Here is a 22,180-nt window from a genome sequence, read left to right as displayed (position 1 = left end):
GCGTAACAATGGGTATACCATTACTCTGTATTACATACCACCATTTACCAGTACATGTCAAAAGACACATTGTAATTACTGTATTAACTAGACGATAATAATTGTTCATGGGACTGCAATTAATGGATCTTAATGCTTTGTTTTAAATGTGGCCCATAAGGGATTAATAGACCAGTTCTTAGGAGAATCCTGATTAAACTCAGTGGAGACATACTGCACTATGTCCTGAACATACAAAGCAAGTTTCATTTACATCTGATAAAGGGGGGACAAATGGCAGCTGTGTGCAATTAGTCACGCATGTGCGCATGGTCTAGGACATATTGGTTCATAACTTAAGTTGGACTTCAGAAATTTTCAGTGCACCAACCTCTCTTTAGATAAGACTTTAGAGGAGCTTGGTGATTGGATTAAGTTCCAGAAAGGACAGTTCTTTTCTGGGCTCCTTCATGATTGTGTGCAGCGAATGAGATCTATCATTCTTAGTTTTTAATTATATTTATAAAAACAATTTGCTGTAGATTAGCGATACCACTTTTTAGATTAATTACTGTTCTCTGAAGTATCTTCATACTCACCTCATACTTCACTCCTTTAAACTGATTAAACTAGCTGAAGTGACTTTGCTGTCCTTTGTGAAGCCTGAAACCTGCTTGTGGCTTTAATTTTGGCTGATTGAGCTGCTTATAATTCTGAAATAAATAAGGTTGGACAAGCTGATTTCTCTAACATCATCAACAGGAATATCAATAATTTACCACTGTTGACAAACTAACTACTTGTCCAACACACATAGCCCCTGACTTCCTACCTCTCACTAAGTGTTATGAGTTTGCATCTTTTTTATCATGGCAATCCATCCAAAAGTTTGAGATATTTCAGTCTGGACCAAAGTGGTGGGACAGACCAGCCAACAGATCAGCATTGCCATCCCTAGATACAGTACTGACTACAATTTTACTATAAAATCTTGAGGCACAAAACATACTGCTGTTTATATCCACATCATAGGTGAACTGTATACAGGGTCAAACAGTAAAAGTCCTCAACAGTCAGACCTTTACATCAATGAACGTGTGAAATAAACCTATTACTCTGAGCATAATTTTTAATGTCATAATTATCCATTCAATGATCTATGATATATATCTAACTGATGACTATGACTATATTGACCTTGCTTCTTAAGAGCATTTCCCCTAAAGCAGAATTCAGGAAATTTTTATTTTCAATCCCCATCATATCTAAGTATCAATACTTCTTGGCAATTAAGCTGATGTTAAAGAACAGCACTGAGACCACCAAAACACAAGAATTCTGAGTTGATATTGATGAGGAATACACATTCTAACCAACGCAGACTTGATAATAAGTACATCCTGCTGATATTGATCAAATGTTTTCAACTCCAGTGTAACAATTCTCTACCTGGTGAAAATCAAGTATCATCTGGGAGGTATTTAAGAAACACATGTCATAGTGGAATTGTGACTTAATTATGAGTAATGATTTATTCTAAAGCAGGGGTGTCAATTTCATCCCGGGCCACATCAGCATTATGGTAGCCTTCCAAGGGCTGGTTGTAAATGTAAGACTATATAAATGTATCTACTTGTTATCATATTACATAATAGCCTCTGCATTCGATTATTATTGGTTTTAGTAATAACTTAATAATCAATAACTAGCTCTGAAAGCAGAATTCTAGGAAAAATAATGGCAAGTAGACATTCAAGTGTACAACTATTATACAATTTATTAAAACTGAAATATACAAAGTAGTATACTGGTAAGTAATAAAGTCAAAATAACAATAAGGGTGTATTCAGATATCTGCTTATCATATTACATGACTGCCTCTGCATTCAATTATTATTAATTTTAGTACTAACTAAATAATTAATAAGTAGCTCTGAAAGCGGAATTCTGAGAATATACATACATACATACATACATATACATACACTAATATTATATATATAATATTATTAAGATAGATAGATAGATATGTTTGATTGCAATTCAAGCACAACGGTCTCATACTTCCCTGAGGCAAAATGAACATGTATTTCTCAGTCCAGCCATCTTTTGATGCATGTTTTTCACTGTATGGATAGCAATGCCAGTCTTTCAGTCAGTCCATCACTTTGGCCCAGACTGAAATATCTCAACTACTGGATAGATTGCCATAAAACTTTGTTCAGACATTTGTGGTCTCCATCGCATGAATTTTATTAACTTTGGTGACCCCCTGACTTTTCATCTCAATTTTTATTTGTCCAATATTTTATTTTACAACCATATACCTGCAAAACTAATGACAATCCCATAAGCCTCAGCTGTACTTTGTGTGTACTGCCAATAAGCAAATGCTAACTACATGTACGCTAAATGTGAAGCTGGAGCCAGAGGATGCTTAGCTTAGCCTGCCATAAAGACTGGATGCATGGAGAAAACATTAGCCTGACTGTCCAAAGGTTAAATAAATCTGCCTGCTAGCACCTCTAAAGCCAATATCTCATTTTTACCCTTTGTTTCTTGTATGGATTATACAAAGCTGTAGAGTATTAGTAGGTAGATTCTTTTACTTTTAGACAGCCAGGAAAACTAATTCTCCCCCTTTCCAGTCTTTATGCTAAATTAAGCTAATCGTCTCCTGGTTGTAGCATCTGATTTAGTGTATAGACATGAGAGTGGTATCAGTCCTCTCATCTAACTCTGCATGAATAAGTACATATCCTAAAATGTAAAACTATTACTTTAAATAACAATTTCTGTCTATGTTTTAATTAATCTGCTATATTAAATTAAACAAGTAGAGAGAAAATACAGTATTACAGACACATTTTTTAAAATTTATTTTTAATGTCTTTGATTGAGCATGGTGAGCAAAGTTTTTTTTTCTGTAGGGAGTGACATGGTTCTTCATTGTCCTTCACCATATCTTCAGATTGTTGCTGTATTCTACAATCACAGTGTTAACCTTAGATTACGTCCTAGTGGGGTGTAAGATCCCTTACTACTGTTTCTTTCAATGCACTGTTAAACCTAATGATATCTTCTTCAGACACACTGGCTTCACCACACTAGTGTTGAGGGAAAAGAATGATATATTCTATGCACTGATTCAATTAACTGTTCAGGAAATGCATTATTTGATTCATTATGTTCATAAATATGAAGAGGAAATTACAATTATTGGCGATAATTACTAAAAGTATTTGGCGTCATTTTAGCCAGTTTTTGTTAATGTATTCCAGGGTTGAGAAATCACAGCAAAATGTCACAGTATCTGTATAAAATACTGTTTACATTAGTTGTCTGTCTTAATCATAAAATCAAGCAATACTCAGCAAGTCATAAAAATTGTAAAACAAAAGATGAACCGCAAATACCAGATGTTTAAAGAGTTAATTTTTTTTAAACACACAGAACCAATCCAATGAAAAAAGTGAAAGCACTGCAGTAAATCTTGAGAATCTAAATGAAACTTATGGTCCCCCCCCACCCAAAAATATGTTTTTCTTCTTGTTCCTTCAGTTGGATGTTTGAGCTTCACTGTGCAGAATGATGTATGTGCAGTGTATCTGTAACGCCTGCCAGTGACACAGAGTGCTCTCACTGCTGTGGTGACATGAAAAAAATGTGGTGACACAGAAGTCCCACAAGACGGCCATGTTTCTAATGTTTTGTATGCTGCAAATGCAAAGGCAACACCTACTGCACACAGAGTGCACCCAATTAAAAACGCTCCAGCAAAGACAAGTGATTGTGCCCCTAAAGTTGTTAATAGTGAGGCTTTTTATTATAATATTACAAGATATACTTTTAAAAATGGACAAATTAGAAATAATAACGCCTCACAGCTTGCATCTAAGAGAGAACTGGTCTTCTCTTCATTGACGTAAATGGAGACCCTAACATTTATTGAAAATATATTTTTAGACATGTCTCTGAACTGAACATTTATTATGTTAAATTAAGTTTTTTAATCACTGACTACATTTGTTAATGTTTTTTTGACAATGCTACTGTATATCTTGCTCTTAAGTATGTATTTGAGAACAGCACTCCATTTTGTGCCATTATGAACAGAGTCATCACATTGTCAAAAACAACATGGTCCTCATTAACCCTTTTGGAACCACTGACAGGGTTTACGTCAGTGTTTTGCAAGCCTGGCAGCCTGCCGGGCCTAAGTTGACTCCCTGCCAGGCCTAAGCATTGGAACATCTAAAATGTGTTATACAAATAGTGTAGCTCCAGTGTTGTATGTGTAGTGAGTGTGCCGTAGAGAGAGAGAGAGAGAGAGAGATAGTGTGTGTAACAGTGAGCATGAAGCTAGCAGTATAGCTGTAAATGTAACAGTGCAGTGTTTGTACAGTTTAGGCTATTTGTCAGTGAATAAATGCCAAGCTGACATTCAAGAAAGATGCTGTTGCTTGCCACCCAGCTGAAGTGAAAGGGGTTAGCCCCGAAGTTAGACTCACTTAAGGTGGAATGACCTTTAAAAAGGACCTGTGTGTAAGATTTAGGGGGATCTATTAGCAGAAATGGAATATAATATTCATAAGTATGTTTTAATTAGTGTATTATCACCGGAAAATAAGAACTGTGTTTTCGTTACTTTAGAATGAGCCCTTTACATCTACATAGAGAGTAGGTCCTCTTCCATGGAGCCTGACATGTTTCTACAGTAGCCCAGAACGGACAAACTAAACACTGGCACTGGAGAGGGCCTTTCACGTTTTTTGCGAGTTTTGCGGCCACCGTAGTTTCTCCTACATGCTTTGAAGAGGCGGGTGAGGGGGAGGTGTATTCAGTTGGTTGCAATCTACAACCTCTGCACTAGAGGCCACTAAGTCCTACACACTAGTCCTTTAAGGTGGACCAGTTATTCCAATGGTAGTGAGAAGTTGCTCCTCTGAATTTTGTTTTACATTAGAAATAATTTAAAAGATATTAGTCTACTACATCACTTCAAATAGCAGCAGTTTCACCACAGAGAATGGAGGTTGTGAGCAATTCGTGGGCCTACACTGATAGCACTTATACCCCACCTTTCTTGTATAAAACAAATTTGCTCATCATTGATTTGAATGCTGTAGCAGCCAGTACCGTTACTTAGTGTGATTCAAACATTAAATCTTGATTTCACTGTTGTCGTTCTGTGCATTTGGTTTTTTGTTGAAGCCCAGCAGGTAGGAGTGTTGATTTTCAGACAAGGAGAGGATTGTCCAGCACAGCCACTCCTGCTGCTACACCACCATCTGCCTGTTCTGAACTCTTGGTTCTTAGCAGATGACCAACACACTCATTCATCACCATGTCTTTACCCTGCCTATAAGGAGAGAAATGACAGTTAGAACCAGTAAATTATTATTAAACTATTTCATAGAAACTGGACAGAATTAAATACAAGCAATATGGTTACGGGGCTTGAACAGTGAAAGTTAAATTTTGGCATTGAAAATAAAACCTGGACTGAAAAAGGAAACATTGGCATTGAAACTCTTGTATTGGAAAAAGTTGCATTGACACTGTCTTGGCACTGAAAAAACTTCCACTGAAAAATAAAACACAGGCATTGAACAAATTACAATCTTACAATTTTATTATCTTGTTTTATTTTGATATTTTTTTCCATTATGACGTGTTTTTCTGTCAATCTTCAGATTTACAAACAGGAGTTACTTGGATAAACTGACCACATATTGGGAATCTACATGGTTACTTTCTCGCCTGAAAAAATATTAAATCTTAATAAAGTGACATATTAACAGTCCCAGAGCGAAAATTACAACAGTCTGGCTCAAAATCTCTGCCATCACCCTCGGGTATCTTTGTTGGACTGCAAGGCATACTGGGTAATGTAGTCTCTCACTCAAACCCCTCCTGTCTAAGCCAAAAAGGTGACAGAAAGTTGAAAATGAATAACCAGTGACACTGAAAAACCTGACAGTGTAGAAAAAACTATCACTGAGAAAAAACAGACATGAAGGAAAAATCTGAAGTCTGACATTGAAAAACGCATCATACTGCAAAAAATATCAAAATAAAATAAGATAATAAGATTGGAACTTTTTTTCAGTGCCAATACTTGTTTCAGTATCAATACAACTTTTCCCAGTGTTTCAATGCCAATGTTTCCTTTTTCAGTTCAGGTTTTTGTTTTCAAGGCCAAATTTTATTTTCAATGCCAAATTTAACTGTTGCTATTCTGGCCCCATATACGGCAGGCTTAACGTGTGCACCCTCCAGTCTGATACTATTGTAGATGCCTTCTCCCAAATATGATTATTGGTCAGTTGTTAGTTTTCACTCAAAACAGTAATTATTTATTTTATGGCTTCTTGGTGGAAGCAAAACAAGCTGTACACACAACACTGACATATTAACACCTTTTTAAGATGATGCCGCGAACATGTTAAAAAAAACAATTGCACATTTATGCCACAGACACAGAGCAACATATTTGGAGTTCTGATTCTGGCAACCATCTAATTTTAGTGCTGGACTGGTAGCATAAATCAGAACTTGTTTGCTGAAAACAGCTGCCTGTTGCAGTTAAAAAAAAGGATGATGAGAGCTGTGAGACTGAACCAAAACAGTTAAGTTGTGAGCCGCAAAACCAAAACAATAAACTTAAAAATGTTACAAAGCTCCACAGAGCTGAGGGGAAATGCAGAGTCAGGTCATAATGCTACTACGACTGGCTCCTTTACCATTACACTTACTAATTTGATTCATTGTTAATTAAAAAAAAAAAAGATTAGTGCAACTTTAAAGATAAAATGTCTTACAGTTAATATGTCCACTGTTGGTTTCTCTTTAAATCATTCAGGAGTGTCTCATAATGTCACAGATTGTTCTGAATCGTAAACACAGTCTTCCTAGCCTGCTGGTTCTGGGAACAAAGTCTACACCAACAAGTATATTTACATCAAAGCACATCAATGAACATAGTCCCCACTAACACAAAGAGGAAATTATGCAAAAAAGCTGTACCTTAGTAAAATATCTGCATAAATTAAATGATCAGATATTTGGGACATTGCATTAGATTAGGGATGTGCAGGAGTTAATCCTGCAGAGAGGAAGGATTACAGGGACCAAGACCCCCTCTGTGTTTATTGGCAGTGTGTATAAAATCAAGATAGACTTCATAATTCTACACATATCCTTTAATAAATCTGGAATTACACTCAATCTTCTTGCAGTGCAGTTCTGAATTACTTAGCAACAGCTTCAGCTGAAATGAACAAACTAGTCCTGAAAGCAAAACAAGGTTTATCAAAAGGTGTCATCTAACACAAAAGCCATGTACAAAATACATTTTATACCAATGCAATAGTGATTACTGACCTGACATACACTCCAAACGCACCCAATTCACTGAGACAGTTAGTGATTTCGAGGGGAGCGTCTTGTCTCAGCAGGTAGTTCTGTGCAGGGGCAGGATGGATTTTATCCATCAGAATATAGGCTGTCCTCTCTGTACTCTCCTTCACTCCCTCCAGTACCTGGCAGATCTCTGATCCATAGATGTTGTTACCTAGGAAAACAATAGTACAATGAAGTTAGGAAAAACACTGAAGAACCTGACTTTAACTTTCTCTAGTTTAGGCTTTTGTAAGGCAGAGAAATGTTACACACAAGAACTTCAACTTGCTGAAATAAATACAACAAGTTACTAGCTGGAATATTTTTGTATGACTGACTGGATCTGTGGCCTTAAGACTCAGACATGAGTCCGAATATAAAACAACTAGGACTTGAGGCTTGAGTTGGACTTGTTTAAGACTCCAATTCCTTATGATTTAACTTGTTTTGACCTGCAATAGTAAACTCCAAGAGCAACAAATACTAGATGGAGTAATGGTATAGAGGCTTCTGTGAGTTTTTACCATGTAAGACACTGAGACAAATGAGTGAAAGGGAAAAAAAAAAAAACATTCAGTTTTCACAATTTATACAACTGCTTTATTCAGAAGTAACACACATAATTGGCTCTGAGTGTCAATCGGAAGTAAGAAATCAATTTCATAAATTCCCATTCTCCACTTCTATGTTTTGTGATCCAACATAGGGACACTCTTAAAACTCAAACATGCCATTTGTAGCAGTGCTGATTTTCTGCAATATTGTCAGGACAAAATTGCATAGTAGATGTGGACAAACTATTAAAACACGCTTTAAATAATAAAATGTTAGAATATACTATAACTAGAGCTGTGTCTTTTCAAACGCCATGGCCAGCATTCAGAAACCTGAAAAACTTTTGTCTTGACTTGTAGTTCACATATGGAGTCGTGACTTGTGACTTACCCCGATGGACTTGTGACGTGACCCGAGACTTGATCTGACAAACGGCGCTGGTTTGTCTCGAATGATTTGAAAATTGATCTGGACTCAGACAGCTCTGTGACCGACTGTCGGCAAGAACTAATAACTTGTTGGGACTGATAGCATACTGTATGTGTACCCTTCAAACAACCTTGAAAACTTTCATTTACTGCCATGGAGGTAGTGACACTCCAAACTCTCCTGCTTTAAGAAATGATGATGTTGCAGTGGTTGCAGATTTGCTGCAAGGGGAAATTTACAAAATATTTTTCTATTACTGTACCTCCTCCCTCTCGCTGAGGCTTCAGGACAAACTGGTCTGGTGCTGCCAAAGCCATTTCTACTGTTTTGTCTCCCTCTGGGCCCTGAAGACAACAACAACAAAGAAATAAAACAAGTAAATAAAACATTCCAGGACATATTAAAAGAATGCAACAATCTGACTTTTACATTTTCTGTTGATGTGAAAATATTTTTGCAATATAACTGGCCCAATCGACATTAGGTTGATGTCTCATCAGTGTGTGATGTCATCATGCAGTCTGCTCTTATTACCACACTGAGCCTCATGCAAGAACCGCTCGTACAAACAGATTTGTTCTTTAAGTCCCAGTGAACTGGAAGTTAGAGCGTCTTCTGTACTGTGATGTCTTTCCCAGTGAAACAGAATATTTAGGTGGAGTCCAGTTACAAGAGGGATTGAAATCGAATCCTTGCATTTGATTGGACTGCTAAAAAGTAGGTGGGGCTTGGAGTTTTCTGCGATACAGGGAGAAACGGAGCTACAGAGGACTGTTGGACCCACACATACCTCCCTCACCTGTTGTTAGATCAGGAGGAGGACGAGGGAGAGATGAATGAATTAGACCTCAGCCACATTGTTTTGGAAATGAAAAAGTTTTTGCCCACTGATATCTAAACAAACATCTCTCTATATTGGTCTGTTAGCCACTTCGACCCACAAATGGAGAAGTGCAGTTTTATCTGACCGGTGTGGCTAGCTACTCACCCAATGTCACGTTTCATTGGATGAACTTTTGTAAACACCGAAGTGCAGGATGAATCAAACATTTGAAACTATTTTACAGGGATTTTGATTTAAAAATAATCTGATACTGATTTTTTGACATATATTTGTTATATAACAAGAAACAAATTAACAATTAACACATGGACACAGGATTAAACGTGGGAAAATGAATTTTTCATTTCACTGAGTCTTTCAGAGGCATGTATGAGTGATTTACGAGAATTTGTGGCATTCATCAATTTTCTCATACTTCGGTACGAATGGAATTTACAAGCAGTCCGGACCTGTTGTAGCGTTCATGAACAGACTTTACAAGTCTGCCTTGCTTTACAAGGGGATAAACAGTTGTTTGACATAAAATTATAATGCCTTAATCTGAATGAATTTGGAGTTAAAATATGACACCAAAATCAACTAAAATGAAATATATGATTATCATCATCATCTCGGCTGCCAATTTACTGAGATGGTGTTTAGATTTTATTTTTATTGACATATTTTGGCTCAGCAACTTACACATTTCAGCAGTTGTTAGGAAACTTCTGTCACTTCAATAGCTGCCTCACTTTGCAGGTCTCTGTCCAATATCATCTTCTGTTGTAACTGACAATATTACATCACCTACTGTAGGCTAGAATATTCTCTCCTCAAATATGTCTGTGACTGCCATCCCTTGACCGCCTATCATCACGAGCACTTTTCTTTAGAAAGATGTTTTTTAGCATCTAACTTCATGTCAAAGTACTCTTTATTTCTGTCACACTACAGAGCTGCTTTGATGACATGTCGCTGTTTTAATATTTTCTAATTGCTTTGGGTCCCCATTTCGGAGGAACAGGAATTGAAACTGCAGTGTGAAATTCTTGCTTTTACTCTGGTCACTTTTTTGTGAACAAAACACGCCCCACAAACAAAGCGGAACATGTAGCCTTATATGGACATTTTAGGGGCGTTGATTATGCTAATGACCAGATCTCATGAACGCGCATCTCCTCATGAACAGGTGACACTGATCAGGCTGAAATGAGCAATTCACAAAAAGTTCGGGCAGTTATGAGAGTTCGTTGAATCCAACTTGGAACACACATACAAGTAAACATCACAGAAACAAGATGAAGGGGAAATTAACCGTGTATGGTCAATGTGTGAAACTGTGGCCAGTTAGTTACAGGGATAGTCAGTTGTAGTGTCTATAATGTGAATTCCTGGATATTAAATGTTCATCCGCAATTTTCTGTAGTGGTCCCAGTAATATTTGTTGTTTAAGTGTACTGAAGTAGCATATCACATGACATGGTTAAGCAACGTTTGAGTCAGAAAAGAAAGGTTATAAATACAGTTGCAAGAACAATACTTTCCACTCATATCATATATGTTTTAGTGCGGTTGTTAATCGTTTGTGATGTGAGAACATCAGAGAAACAAACCTTGCGTTCTGGTATAAGTTCAGTTATAAAATCCAAACGCACCGCAGAGCATCTCTCCTGCCAGCTGCTGACAGCGCTGCCAGCCAGAATGTCGATCAAACCGGCTGGTAGTGGATATGGTAGAAATGCTGGTACGTGTCTGTTTAAACAGAAGTTCAGCTGACTTCTCTGCATTTAACAGCGTAGCTGAGAGCGTCAGAGCTCGGAGCAGGACACAGTCACTCTGCATTGTGCTGCTGTCCTCCGCTTCCATCATCTTGTGCCAATTCATTTTGATAGAGTAACGGCCAATGGTTAAACTCCAATACACTGTTGGCAAACCAATGGTGTAACTTCATCACTCACTCAGTCACTCATGAACAACTGCAGTTATAGGGCTGGTCTGTAACCGGTCCAGCCAAAAAGAGAGTTTTAGGATGAGAATATGATAATGTTCTTGGCAGGAGTCCCAATGTCTTTGTAGTGACAGAGAAATCATTTTCAGTGCAAAAAGGTGCAGTCCTGTTGTAGGTTAATGTGGCCATTACAAGATGGCTGAGACAGTTTTGTCAAAGAATGAATTACTTCTATTTCATCTACAAATACTTGCAGCTTTGAAAATACTTTTCTGCTCCCCTCTGTGTATGCTTGCCTTCTTTAGTCCAACAGAATATACACATAGACCTAGATTCCCGTCAGTGACTCCATTTTCATATGTGTGATGTAGTCACATGTGGCTTATACAATTCCACAATATTATATGCATCATTCTCTCACCATGTCTAGAGAGTAGAGACCAGCGAACGTTGCTCTGATCTGTTCCACTACTTCGGGTTGGTTGGGGAAGAACTTCTCCAGAACTCCAGGTCTGGCGAGCACCTGTTGGACCTTCTTGGTTCCAGCCAGGTGAGTGCTGATATCTGGACATTTCACAGCCAGAGAGCGCTCCATCAGAAGACGAGTATCCCAAGTCTACAAATAAAAAAAACACAGATGTGTTTCTCTCCCTCTGGCAAGGATTCTGATACACCCTATTTATTTTAACCAACAGCCACTAATTGAATACAACTGGATTCAGGTCTGTCTAAGTACATTATAATGCAGGATGGTCATACAATAAGATGCAATTGAATCATAAAGATAGTTCCAATTAGTTTCTACTTTATGTTTAACACATCAGCAATCCATTCATATGTGAGCGAAACAAACATTAAAATGGTGTTCACATTTCAGTGACCATGTACATCATCTTTGGAATCTCATCTGTGAGTTTATTACAGTTGGTTAGCTAGATATTTCAAGTTTCACATATTGTCACACACACAAAGTTTTCTAAACTCAAAAGTGGGTCTGCACAGCATTTAGGGTGTTTGATGCATTGCATATCTGTCTTTGACCAGGGTGAAGGCAGCATGTGACCCCCAAGCTGACAACACTGACAGAAGAATGAAGTGGAGTACTACAGAGCCACAAAGTGGATTTTGAAAGCTGCTAAAAATGTGAGGAAACTGGTTTGTACTGAGGAACTTAGAAACCTGTGTTGACATGCTTTTAAGGCTTGGACACCAAGTTACAGTTACCTGGACTTTTAGAGTCAGAATAAAATGAGAAAAAACACCCCACAATTTTCCATCTTAACTGCACTTCACAGAGTCAGCATATAAAACGATTAGAACTAGGAATAAAGAAATTAGTTGAGACCTCTTCAGAAATGTAGTTCTCAGGCATGTAGCCATTCCTGTAGTACACCACTGCAACCTCTTGGCCATCACTGAAAAAAGTAGTAGCATCGATGCACAGTAAGTACAACTAATGAACAGTTTTTAATGTATGAATGTATAAAGTTTATACAATTTATTAATTTACATCTAACAGACAAAAACAGACTTACACAAACAGCCTCTTGTCCTGATCAAGGGACCCTCTTTTATAGACATCGTCAAACCGTTTTCTTACTGTGGGAATGTCCCTGAAACACATTGACAATGTGTGCAGCATATAAAAAGCTCCACTTTTCACACCATTCACAATACAGGTCAACATCTTGAATGTCAGTTTCAACCTGAGAAACAGAACAAATCTTTTACACTGTTATAAATGTAGGGGGAGACACTATATGGTAATGGAAGCTAAATATATGAATCGAGACGCAGTTCACATAGAGCCCACCGCAAAAACAGACATCAGCATATTCCAGTTGGCCAGGGGGCATCAGGGAAACACTGGGCATTAAAGTTAGGTTTGGACATGTTTTCCATTAACATTGCATTACTTTAAGTTTCATATCAAATATAATGTTGATTAAGGCTACTGGGGAAAACCTTACTTATTCAAAAACAGCTCTTCAGCAATCACTTCTTACCTCTTCCACAGTTCATTCTCAATGAATCGCTGATCAAAGATGTTCCTTTGACTTTCTTCCACCAAAAACATGACAACTGCTCTGTAATGACAACAAGTGCTCCTGTAAAACACGCTCACCACTATCTTAAAAAAATTATTCTGGATATTTGGTTACTTTTGATAGTCCTCAGGTCTCACTGGCAATTGTTCGGAGGCTTTTTTCCATCAATAGTATCAATAATGATTGATACTATTGATGGAAAGGAGTAGAGCATTACCAACACCAGTAGCACAAATCTTGATCTACTGGACAAACTTAATGGTTTCCATTCACTATTAATTTATGGTACTGGTATCAATCAGCTGGTATTTCAGAAGCATTGTTTCAATACACAGCTCCACCGGCAAGGCCTTTTACCCCAGACTCTTTGTAAGTTGAAGTGAGTCAATTGAACAATGAGTGAGTAAAGTACGAAAATCCATTAGGCAATGACATGTAGTTTCACAAGATGTGATTCAATGGATGTACTTAGTTCCTACCTCTTTGATCCATAGAGCTCCCAGGCCTTGGCAACAGCCCTGGCCTGACCAGCTGCAGGGCTGTTGTCTGGGATGCACTGGCTCTTCTCCTGCCAGCCTGCCACCTTGAGGATGTGTCTGTTGAGCAAGATGAAGAATATTTATGGCAATCTTAAATCAGTGCAAATGGTTTATTACTGCCTGCCAGCCACGCTTACTTTCACTCCCTGTCGTTTCTTTCTCCATCTCAATTAAAGCAACAACACACTGTCATCTGTTTTGGCAAAAGATTTTACACAGAGGGTGACAGAGATAATATATGGTTTGTTTGTTTTTTTTTTGATATACAGGAAAAGAAGCTGTCTGAACAGACAACCAAACTGCATGAAATGGATGACAGTGGATCAATTCTGACTGCCTGGGGAAAATGGGTTACTGTTTCTGTTGAGCCCTGGTAGGTAACCCATTTTGAGTGAAAAAAAATCTGATCACCAAGAGACACACTTTTATATGACAGTTATGAAAATGTCAATGAATTTCAGGTACACTATTAAATTTATTCATTTTCATCACAAAACCGTACCAATAAAACAGTCTGTAAGTGATATACTTATGACTGACTTACCGGTGTACATCTGGCGTGTGTGACGAGAGACCTCCAAAACTAGCAGCAAAGGTGTTGATTTCTATCTGCTTCAGTGATGAGGACCCGTCCTCTCTCTGGTCCAGCATGTAGTCGGACCGATTGATACCCAACATAATAGACTAAGCAAATAGACAAAGAATCCCCATTAATATAACTTAACACCTTAAACCATAAGACATGCTATCAAATGTACATATATCTATTCTGTATATCCTCCATTTGAACTAACAGTAGAACTGTATTTTATGAACATCAAGTACAGAAATATTGTTGAAAATCTGCAACATAATGACTAATTTTTGGGTGATGCTTTAGTATTATTTTTGTATTATTATTGTTCTTACGTACAAACTAATTATTATTTTTTTGTTTGTGGCAAGATAACAAAGCCTCTGGCTCCAAACCAACTGATAATCTTTATTTTAAAAAGAGAGAAAATGTCAGTATCAACATGGCTCAGTAATATACTCACATGTAGATCAAAAGAAGCAAGTTTTCATATGTGCCGACATACCTGACACCTTCCTTCTTTCAGGATCTGTTGGTGGATCCTAAACAACCTCGCAGTGAAATCATCAACGGCAATGGTGCTATAAACAAAGAACATCACTCTGTTAAAATCCTGAAAACCACTTAAATCAAAATGTTACTTGTTAATTCTATTAATAAACGTTATATGAAGATAGATTGAGTCAGATAATGTAAAATTAACATGATCTGTGGGAAGTCTTGTCTTGCCATGCAATGCTGCTACATGAAACTCCACAGGATAACCTAACAAGCACATTTCCAAACTACACAGGAGTCCATCAATATAGTGGGCTCATATGGCAAACCGTCATAACATTTAATTGCTAGACTGGATATGTATTGCAGATATCCGTAATTCAATTCTTCCTAATCAAAATGAACATTCAGGATTCTGTTACTGCATTGCCTTTCTCTCTCTCTCAACTCAAATGTTTTCAGAAACATATTTTAGTGTACTGTTTAAACGTAATATATTAAGGTTTTTGACCAGGCTGCTATTTTGACAATGGACTAGCCCAAACCAAGCACCGCCCAACTCGCAGTACATCACCCACTACATTGATCTACATGAACTGCAATTTCAGATATCTAAAACTGCATTCTGGAAAGGAAGAATTACAATTATGGACATCCACAATATTTATACAGATGTCCCCAATTGTTTTTCCTAGTAAAATTGCAGTTGTACATATCCAAAAATCACATTTTACTAGTCAAAATGTATTTTTGGATTATTATTATTTGAATTACATTATGAATGTTATAATGATAATAATAATGATGATAATAATAATAATAATAATGATGATAATAATAATAATAATAATAATAATAATAATAATAATAATAATATATGGTTTTTCATTTTGGATATCTGAAATTAAAATTATGACTAGTAAGAATTAGACTGTAGATATCTGAAATGGAAGTTTTTTCCCAGTAAGAAGTTTATTGCAGATATCCAGAATAAACATTCTAGATATCAAAACTGTAATGGTGGATCTGAAATTGAAAGCCCAATACACATGAATGGCAAAAGCCTCATTTTTCCAAGGAAGAATGTCATTGTGGATCTCTAAAATGTTGATTTTGACTGGGAAGAATTGAATTACAGATATCTGCAATACTTATTCAGTCCAGCTATTAGATGTTACTTTTTAATGATTTTTAGATATCTTAAATTTATTTTTGACTAGTACAATCAAAGTTGTAGATATCTTGAATACAATTCCTACTAGTAAGAATGTTATTGTGGATATCTTTAATTATCATTTTGACTAATGGAGAATACAATTTTGACTTGGAGAAGTGCTATTATGGATATCCAAAATGTAATTACAGATAGGAGTGTGGTTCGAGCTTCACATAGGCTCATATCCTACCTAGCAAGAGCCTCTTGCAGAAAGTCTGGATCCTGGCTGATCTTGTCCACCAGTGTGTTGTAGTGAGTTTGCAATGCTAGAGCCTGGAGGAACACAGCTTTCGGCACAGGCGTGGGGAAGAGTGTAAATGGAGCGTAGGTCACCAGCTGAAAAACATTTTTTTTTTTTTCCAAAAAACACAGCACGGGATATGGCATGTGAGGAATAAAAGAAAGAATTTGTTTTCCTGTAATTGCAGACAGGGGCTTAACAAAGATCTGTCCCAAATCCTGCCCTAAAGCAAAACAAATTCCTAGCATGACTTTGTCTGTTTTAACAGCAATAGCGTAACAACACTCTGGTATGGAATCGTGCCCTCTGCTGTAGCTGACTCACTCAAATCACAAATACAAGTTTATATTCATGTGCTTCCAACAAAGCAAAACAACATCTTTTATTGAATACTGTATGTATGCCTAAACATGGCTGCATTCAACAATTTAACAGCCAGATGTGCATTCAGAGTGATAGCAGTAATTTTGTTGCATAAACAACAAACTGGCCAATATAAGCTATCTGACTCTTAGCCGGAAGGTGAATGATGTTTTCATGAGTCCTTTTTTCATGGGATACCCCAACATTGCTGGCTTCATGTATCTATTTAAGTGATGGCTTTTTGTCCTTCAGACAGAAGTGTCTGTCTTGTAAATGTTCCTTACAGCTTTGCTCAGATGTGACAGGACATTTAGAGGATGAGCCACATTGCTTGGTACTTCTCTGTTCTTTTTTCTAAATTTCACTAAACATATTTGGTATCTTTGGATATTTTGGGATCTCATCTAGAACACAAAATATAGTTAAGTGATTTCGAACAACAATGGCTTCAGAGCTTGAATTTGAAATTAATGTCCCACCAGCTATGATGTGAGAGACACAGCAGTTTCAAAGTAACAAATTCTTCACTTTACCTATAGGACTTAAGGCCATAACAGATTTTACAATAAGAGAGGCAGCACTTGTAAGGTGTACTGAATTATGCAGAAAACTTCTTTAGTATGTTTCATGGTGAGCAATACTACTTTAATATTAGGCAATCATGGTCAGTGTAAGTCAGCTAAAAAATGCAGGCTGTAGATGATTTGAATGTTGATGAATGTTTTTTATATTCTATAATTCTGTAATTTGTTCTTTGTTTTCATTTTAAAATTGTTAGCTTTATGTTTGTTTTATGTCTGCAACAGTGTTATTTGTGCTGCTGACCGTCTTGGCCAGGACACCCTTGAAAAAGAGCTTTTTAGTCTTTTACTCCTGGTTAAATAAAGGTAAAAAAAAAATAAAATCTCACCTCTGATGAGTTAGGCTTTTCTGGGATCCTCATTAGGACACCCTGCAGAAGCGCTGCATCTTTTGCCACATCTGCTAAGTGTTTTATTAGTGCAGTATTCATCAACGCCTCATCTGGTATACCCTGGGCCATTCTGATTCACCTGAGATAATAAAAACAGTCAAAGACCATGGTAAAAGAGGTACAAGTGTCCCATAAAACACAGGGGAAGGGAACACACCTTGTGACATAACACAATGAAAAAGTAGACAAGAAGATATATTTCCTTAAAGTAACATAAACCTTCTATAGCATGACAAAATATCAGACACATAAATATAGTTGTTGTTTAGCAGTAACACCCTATCAGTCAATTTAGGAATCATAGCAGGCTCCAACTCTGTATTATGAGTTTGGCATGTGAGGTTACCTTTCTGTTTTTTATTACAGAATCTGTCAGTAAAAGAAGAGAAACAATTAACCTGCTCACTCACACTTTTTAGAAAAACTAAGGGACAAAAATACAACTAATGGCACTACTACTGAAATACTGATAATAACTGTTGTTGTTGTTTTTCTTGTGTAGAAACCTGTAGCGCTTATTTAGCACATGACTTCATCAAAACACATTACATAAAGGCAGAGAAGGCAGCTCTAAAATATGCAAATATCAAAACTTAAGTTGATTCATACAAAAGATTAAACAGAATTACACACATGAACATATCTGTAAGATGATACAATGTCATTAAACAGTACATGAAGACTTTAATTGTATTGAACAAGTATTACTTCTGACTGTGTTGCTTGTAACTTACCTAACTCTACCAGTGTTTTAACCAGGTGCATACCATGTTGCACATCCCTGTACATAGACTCATGGATGTTTATAAAACATCCAATCTATGACCTCTGTGGTCCATGCATTTGCAGTTGTTCACGTTGTATAATGAAAAATCAAATTTTGGGGGGTATTTCCTATGTTCATTGTCCTAAGACGTGGAACGCAATTCAGCACGCCAGAGCGTCTGCTTGTTCCATTATCCAACTTGTACACTTAAAATTGAAACAGTAAGTTGAGCACCAGACACAGAGAGCTCGCTTTCAAAGTAAAAGTTGCTCGTTTTGAAGCGTGTTGACTGCAGCTGTCAATTTGAGGAGAGCTTAAGTAAATAAATAAACAAATAGCCTAAATAATGAACATAATTCATAACTTCTTTTACACATTTTGGAGATGAACCTATGTAAGAGGAAGCTAATTTTCAAAGTAAAAGCAGCATGTGTTACAGAGATGCACTGAGCCGCTGCAAACAGTTAATGTTAAGTACCAGTAGGTCCAACTTTATATGTTTGTGGTCTTGTTGTGTGCATGACTTTATCACGTTAACCTTTCCAACCAAATGCTGTTTAAATTGTTCACCTGCCCACCAGCATAGCTTACTGTTAGCTTCAGAGGATAACCAATACTAGCAATGTAAATTGGTAACAACTTGCTAACAAACTACTGTTGTACGCTAACGTTACTTGTTTGTTATTGTCAGCCGTTTTGCACATCATCTGGCTATTTGCTCATCTAAGTCTGTGGAATGTTTACATTTATGGTACAAGTGAGTTAGCCGGACCCTCTTCAGTCATATATGTAAGGATAAGAGGTGTTTGACATGCATTTTTGATTTATTAAATTCTAGTGTGGTCTGTGTGTTCACAAATGTGTATACTACCAGCAATGTGTTTGTGCATGCAGACTACAAAGTAAAGAAATGTTCTAAATAATATAATAAATGTCATGTGTCCTATTTGACAAGTGTGGGACCTCCATTGGTAGGCTGATGCATAAACTCACTATGACTGCACCAGGAAAACCTGGAAACAGCCAGGGGGAAACTAGCAGTTGGTAAATAGACAGCAGAGTAGAGGCCATCATTTAGACAGTGACACATTTAGGTTGTTTTGGTTTTGGCATATTTGATTTGAAATGAAACAATAAATGAAAACTATTGGACATCAAATATTAGATATCACAACTAAAGTTTGTTTTAATTGGTAAAATGATCTTTGTTCCACTATAATTGGACGACTTTAGTTACAAGTAAAAACTAAAGCTACAATTTCTAGCATGTTCCTCTGCAGATGTCACATCAAAGTCAACAGGAAAGATTAACCTCATAGTCATGGTTTCATTTCAAAGCCAGTGGCTGAAACTACAAGAGAACAAACAACAATGTGTCAATATCAATTTAGTCTTTCTCAAGCATTTTTAGCAGTCCTATTACAGTTGCCTTATTGAACCTTTGCTGGTGCACAATTTAGCATTACATATGTGGATCTACTGTGGTAGACAATATGTTGGAACCTTTTCAGGGAATTTTGCCTTAATTTTTTCCAGGTTTATTCACTATTCACACTAGCTTCCTAATCTTTCCTATTGACAACTGTAATAGGACTGCTAAAAATGCTTGAGAAAGACTAAATTGATATTGACACATTGTTGTTTGTTCTCTTGTAATTTCAGCCACTGGCTTTGAAATGAAACCATGACTATGAGGTTAATCTTTCCTGTTGACTTTGATGTGACATCTGCAGAGGAACATGCTAGGAATTACAGCTTTAGTTTTACTTGTAACAGAAGTCCACCAATTTTAGTGGAACAAAGGTCACTTAACCAATTAAAACAAACTTTAGTCATGATACCTAATATTTAGTGTCAAATAGTTTTCATGTATTGTTTCATTTCAAATTGAATATGCCAGAATCAAAACAACCTACTATTTTTAATACCTACTCTGCTCTCTACTTACCAGCTGCTAGTTTCCCCCTGGCTGTTTCCAGGTTATCCTGGTGAAGTCATAGTGAGTTTATGCATCAGCCTACCAATGGAGGTCCCACACTTGTCAAATAGGACACATGACATTTATTATATTATTTAGAACATTTCTTTACTTTGTAGTCTGCATGCACAAACACATTGCTGGTAGTATACACATTTGTGAACACACAGACCACACTAGAATTTAATAAATCAAAAATGCATGTCAAACACCTCTGATCCTTACATATATGACTGAAGAGGGTCCGGCTAACTCACTTCTACCATAAATGTAAACATTCCACAGACTTAGATGAGCAAATAGCCAAGTGATGTGCAAAACAGCTGATAATAATAAACAAGTAACGATAGTATACAACAGCAGTTTGTTAGCTACAGCAGCTAACTTAGCTAGTTTACCTACAAGTCAATTAGCATTGCTAGCATTGGTTATCCTTTAAAGCTATCAGTTAGCTACGCTGGTGGGCAGGTGAACAATTTAAATGGCGTTTAGTTGGAGAGGTTTATTCGATAAAGTCATGCACACAACAAGACAACAAAAAAAAAAAGTTGGACTTATCGGTACTTAACATTACATGTCTACAGCGGCTCAGTGCGTCTCGGTGCGTTTACTTTGAAAATCCTCGGGCTAGTTCCGCTTCCTTTAAGAAAATGTCATCTCCAAAGTGTGTAAACGACGTTATGAATTATGTTCATTATTTAGGCTATTTGTTTGCTTATTAAGTTAGCTTCTTCTTAAATTGACCGCTGCAGTCAACACGAGCAACTTTGAAAGCGAGCTCTCCGTTTTCGGTTCGAGCTCTTCCTGTTTCAATTTTCATTGTAAAAGTTGGATAACGGAACAAGACATTGCACGTCTTAGGAAAGTGAATTTAGGATATACCACCAGAAATAGGATGTTTCATTATACAACATGTACAACTGTAAATGAATCATACTTCATCCACAGACCTGTACATAGCACATCGTCGGCTGGTGACAGCTAAATAGCTATCTACGTTCATGCTAACAGGTTTTTCCAGTTTTGTGTCCCGCCTGAAAGGTTTCACATGCACAATGTGTATGTCTGCGAACAATATTACCTTATGAGGGGCACCTATATCCTTGGTGACGTTCCAAAAAACAGGACACCGTTGCGATATCAGTACAGCCGCAGGTAATGTGTGCCACGCCGGACTGTCCTCCACAGCTTCACCAGTCAGAGTTTACCACACCGCTGTGTGGTCGCTGGTCAGGTACATGGTCACGACCTGCTATTGGCTAGGGAGAAAGCCACGTGCTTTACTCAGCCAGTCACCAAACACTATGGAAAGTCGTTTTGGTTTGAGCATTTAATCGAACCACTCTCCTACCTGAATGGTAATCAAAGATATCCACAATAACATTCTTACTAGTAGAAACTGTATTTCAAGATATCTACAAGGATACATGATTGTATTAGTCAAAGCCAAATTTAAGATATCTAAAAATTCTTAAAAAGTATCAGTGGCTGTTTTAACGTTTAATAGCTATACCGGATATGTATTGAACAAAGATCAGAGTCCCTTCAGCCAGCTGCTGCTGAAACTCTGCCCACACACACTGAAAACAATCTGGCCCAACCAAATCATCTCAAAACAAAAAGAAAATTATATCAAATATTGGAATGAAACCACAAAATCACAAAGTAAATTAGAATTGTATTTGACCCTAAATAGAGAGTACATGGTGGCAGAGACCACCGTGACTGATAGCACAAACTGAGAAAAACAGTGACAATGTACAGACTGAGTGGACACAGCCTGGTCATAGAAACAGGCAGAACAGGCTCCCCAGGAAGGCCAGGCTGTGTTCACTCTGTCACTTTG

General features: G+C 37.1%; 1 protein-coding gene across 4 annotated transcripts; it reads right to left on the bottom strand.

The window, feature by feature from the left end:
* Positions 1–1,736: 1,736 nt before the first annotated feature.
* Positions 1,737–21,573, bottom strand: LOC137184075 (glutathione synthetase-like). Of its 4 annotated transcripts, none has more exons than XM_067591406.1 (13): positions 21,416–21,573; positions 17,528–17,669; positions 16,204–16,349; positions 14,805–14,880; positions 14,270–14,409; positions 13,666–13,782; positions 13,145–13,225; positions 12,674–12,751; positions 12,484–12,553; positions 11,560–11,754; positions 8,630–8,711; positions 7,366–7,555; positions 1,737–5,341 (listed from the first exon to the last, which is right to left on the bottom strand). In XM_067591406.1, the coding sequence occupies exons 2-13, from the start codon at positions 17,657–17,659 to the stop codon at positions 5,218–5,220; spliced, it is 1,431 nt and encodes a 476-aa protein (XP_067447507.1). In that variant the 5' UTR covers positions 17,660–17,669; positions 21,416–21,573; the 3' UTR covers positions 1,737–5,217. The 4 variants fall into 4 exon arrangements, with proteins under 4 accessions (XP_067447507.1, XP_067447508.1, XP_067447509.1 ...); XM_067591407.1 differs by lacking the exon at positions 21,416–21,573 and adding an exon at positions 18,325–18,880; XM_067591408.1 differs by lacking the exon at positions 1,737–5,341 and adding an exon at positions 5,377–6,920.
* Positions 21,574–22,180: the final 607 nt, after the last annotated feature.

This window comes from Thunnus thynnus, chromosome 6, assembly GCF_963924715.1.
Source record: "Thunnus thynnus chromosome 6, fThuThy2.1, whole genome shotgun sequence".
Classification (NCBI taxonomy): Eukaryota; Metazoa; Chordata; class Actinopteri; order Scombriformes; family Scombridae; genus Thunnus; species Thunnus thynnus.
The sequence above is the reverse complement of the archived record's forward strand: the minus strand, read 5'-3'. Positions and strand labels throughout refer to the sequence as shown.

Coding starts and splice junctions, on each gene's coding strand:
- LOC137184075 (XM_067591406.1), bottom strand. CDS start 17,659: ATGGCCCAGGGTATACCAGATGAGGCGTTGATGAATACTGCACTAATA. Junction 16,350..17,527: donor AAAAGCCTAACTCATCAGAG/GTGAGATTTTAT, acceptor AATGTTTTTCAG/CTGGTGACCTACGCTCCATT. Junction 12,752..13,144: donor GAGAATGAACTGTGGAAGAG/GTAAGAAGTGAT, acceptor AATGTGTTTCAG/GGACATTCCCACAGTAAGAA.